General features: G+C 58.0%; 1 protein-coding gene across 1 annotated transcript in view; it reads right to left on the minus strand.

The window, feature by feature from the left end:
• Positions 1-515: 515 nt before the first annotated feature.
• LOC103773609 (ATP-binding cassette sub-family A member 3-like) overlaps positions 516-2,787 on the minus strand; it is a gene marked incomplete at its 3' end in the record, with an annotated part of 4,770 nt that continues 2,498 nt past the window's right edge. Inside the window, exons 4-6 of the mRNA XM_008940986.1 lie at positions 2,379-2,560; positions 793-939; positions 516-645 (exon numbers count right to left, since the gene is read on the minus strand). Coding sequence (XP_008939234.1) covers positions 516-645; positions 793-939; positions 2,379-2,560 — 459 coding nt within the window. The remainder of the gene's footprint in view (positions 646-792; positions 940-2,378; positions 2,561-2,787) is intronic.

The following is a 2,787-nucleotide window of genomic DNA, read 5'->3' on the forward strand; positions in this document are numbered from 1 at the left end:
CCAGGCGAGGCCAGGGCAGGCTTCCAGGGAGGGTCCCGTGAGCACCCTGGGCTGGCAGGGGCAGCACGGTGTGACAGAGAACAGGGAAGAGAGGAATGTCAAAGGTCACCATGCCAAAATAGGCTGCCTGGAGCTCAGCGGCTCCAGAATGATGACGACCAGTCCTTGGCCCGTGCCCTCTGCCTTATCACGGCAAGGCTCACAGAGACCCACCTCACAGCAGGTCCCTTCTCTTCTCAGGGCTCTCTGACACAAAGACTGGCTGTTTCCCCCACCAGCTGATCCCACCCGTGTGGAGGGCTGAGCAGGGGCCTCCACTCTCCCTCCACCTCCCCAGGCAGTGACGTGCCTCTCACTACCTTGGCCAACAGCTCAGTGAACTGAAGGTGCTCCAGAGAGGAGCAAAAACCCCTCCCCAGCCTCAGAGGTGGGGTTCAGCTCCTCTATGCAAGCCATGCCAAGCCATCAGCCCCTCCCTGCCACGTGCCAGCCCCACAGCAGGACACGGCTCCTACCTGTGAGCATGGACAGAGTGGTGGTCTTGCCAGCACCGTTGTGTCCCAGCAGGACGGTGATCTGCCCCTCGTACATGTTCACTGTTAGGTCCTTGACCGCCTCCTTCGTCTTGTTGCCCACCTTGAAGACCTGTGGAGATGGTGTTAAGGAGCTGATGCTGCACTCGAGGCCAGGGCTGTGAGATGTGCCCTGGAGTGAGGGGGAAGCTGCCTGCAGGCAGCAGGTTTCCCAAGCCCAGCCTCAGGACGTGCTCCTGCCCTGCTGGGCGGTCGGTACCTTGGAAAGGTGCTTGATTTTGATGCCTGACACCAGGTCAGCAGGTTCCTCCTCGATGTACTGGCTCTTCAGAGCTTTCTCAGGGTCCTCCTCCTCCTCCTTCTCTTTGCCCACGACAGTCCTGGGGCGCGCACACCAGTATGAGGGCTGGGGGAAGAAAGTAGAGAGTGAAAAAATCAGGCACAGGCAGAGACCATCTCTCCTCCCCAGCCTTGGCCACTCTCCTCCTCCCATGCAGACACCTCCCAGGGATCTCCAAGACCACTCTCCTGGGCCTGGGAGTTGCCAACCAACACATTGGTTGCTACCAGCACATGGGAATTGCCCCTGCACCCTGCTGCCTCCCCCAGGCTCTCCCTTACAGCAGGACTGTCTGTCACTGCACAGGCAGCCTGTCCCCATCTTCGTACCCATGGAGAATGTCAGGACTTCAATGAGAAGCAAAACTGCTCAGGCAGAAGCCACCTGGCCAGAAGAGCCCAAGCCGTGGATGAACACCTCCTCCAAAACCCCTGACATACACTAAATACAAAAAGCCTGGGGTCCAGCTGCTGAAATTTTTTGACCTGACTCTTTAGGAATGAAAACAGAAACACAGAATCACAGAATGGTTTGGGTTGGAAGGGACCTTAAAGACCATCTCATTCCAACCCCCACCATGGGCAGGGACACCTCCCACTACACCAGGTTGCTCAGAGCCCCATCCAACCTGGTCTTGAACACCTCCAGTGCTGGAGCATCCACAGCTTCCCTGGGCAACCTGGGCCAGTGGCTCACCACCCTCACAGTGAAGAACTTCCTTATATCCAATCTAAATTTATCCTTGATATAAAATATGCACAGTAAGTGCTTGGGAACATAAATCCCTGTGGAAATAATTCAACAGCTCCTGGATGCAAAATCAGCAAATCACTGTGGCTTTTGGCTTTTAGCTGCATCTCCACTTAACCTGGTCTAGCTGGCAGAGGGGGTGGGATGCTGGAGTGGAACCACGCTGGGAGAAGGAGTTTAGAGGGGAGGAGGAAAAACCTCCCGATCAAATAACAAGGGACACATCCACAGGATCCAAAGTGATGGTGTTCCTGTGCCTTAAGGAATCTCAGCAGTCAACGGAGCTGCAGTGCCCACCACAGCTAGAGCTGCTGAAGATGGTGCCAAGCATCTGACCTGGCAGAGTGAGGGTGGCTCAGCTGACAGGGTGACAGTCGTCACCCAGCCCCTGGCACCAGCACGTGGGGGCTGGCAGCGGGACTGGCTTGCCCAGCTCCACGGGGATGGCAGCATTCAGGGAGTTTCAAATGACTGGATCTGGTTGCTCACACCCGGGGCTCCTCTCCAGCGCCTTCACTTGGGCATGGAGACACTTATTGACACCCCGCACGCCAAGAAGCTTCAGGATGAAGACTCAGAGCCAAGACAACCTTCACAATCAATTAAAAAATCCACCCGCATCACCCTTTACTGAGGACACGCTGCAGCCCCCTTGATTTTGGAGGTCAGTGGGTGCCACCCTCGTAGGCCAGCCCAGCCCACTGCAGAGCAGCCCGTGCCCAAGCGGTGCCCGCCGAGCCCAGCGGAGGGGACACCGTCAGGAAGAAGTACCAGGGCTGGGGCACGCCGTACTCCCCGGGGCAGACAGCCTCCACGTACCAGGCCACCAGGCCGTACAGCACCGAGTCCAGGAGCAGCATGCCCAGCACGTGGGCCAAGGTGAAGTTGTCGTCCACGCTGATGGGCTTCGTGAGGTCCCGCCACTGAATGCCGGTCCCTGCAAGGCACGCGGGGCGCTGCCTACTTCTGCACCCCCAGAGGGCCAGGTGACCTCCAGGACTGTCCAAGTAACACCTCCTGTCCTAATTCACCCCTCGGTAACGAGGAGCACACAGGATCACAGAGTACCAGGTTGGGAGGGACCTCAAGGAGCAGCTGCTCCAACCTTCCTTGGCAAAAGCCCGGTCTAGACCAGCTGGCCCCGCACCCTGTCACGCTGAACCT

Source organism: Merops nubicus, unplaced genomic scaffold (genome assembly GCF_000691845.1).
Source record: "Merops nubicus isolate BGI_N331 unplaced genomic scaffold, ASM69184v1 scaffold24945, whole genome shotgun sequence".
NCBI lineage: Eukaryota > Metazoa > Chordata > Aves > Coraciiformes > Meropidae > Merops > Merops nubicus.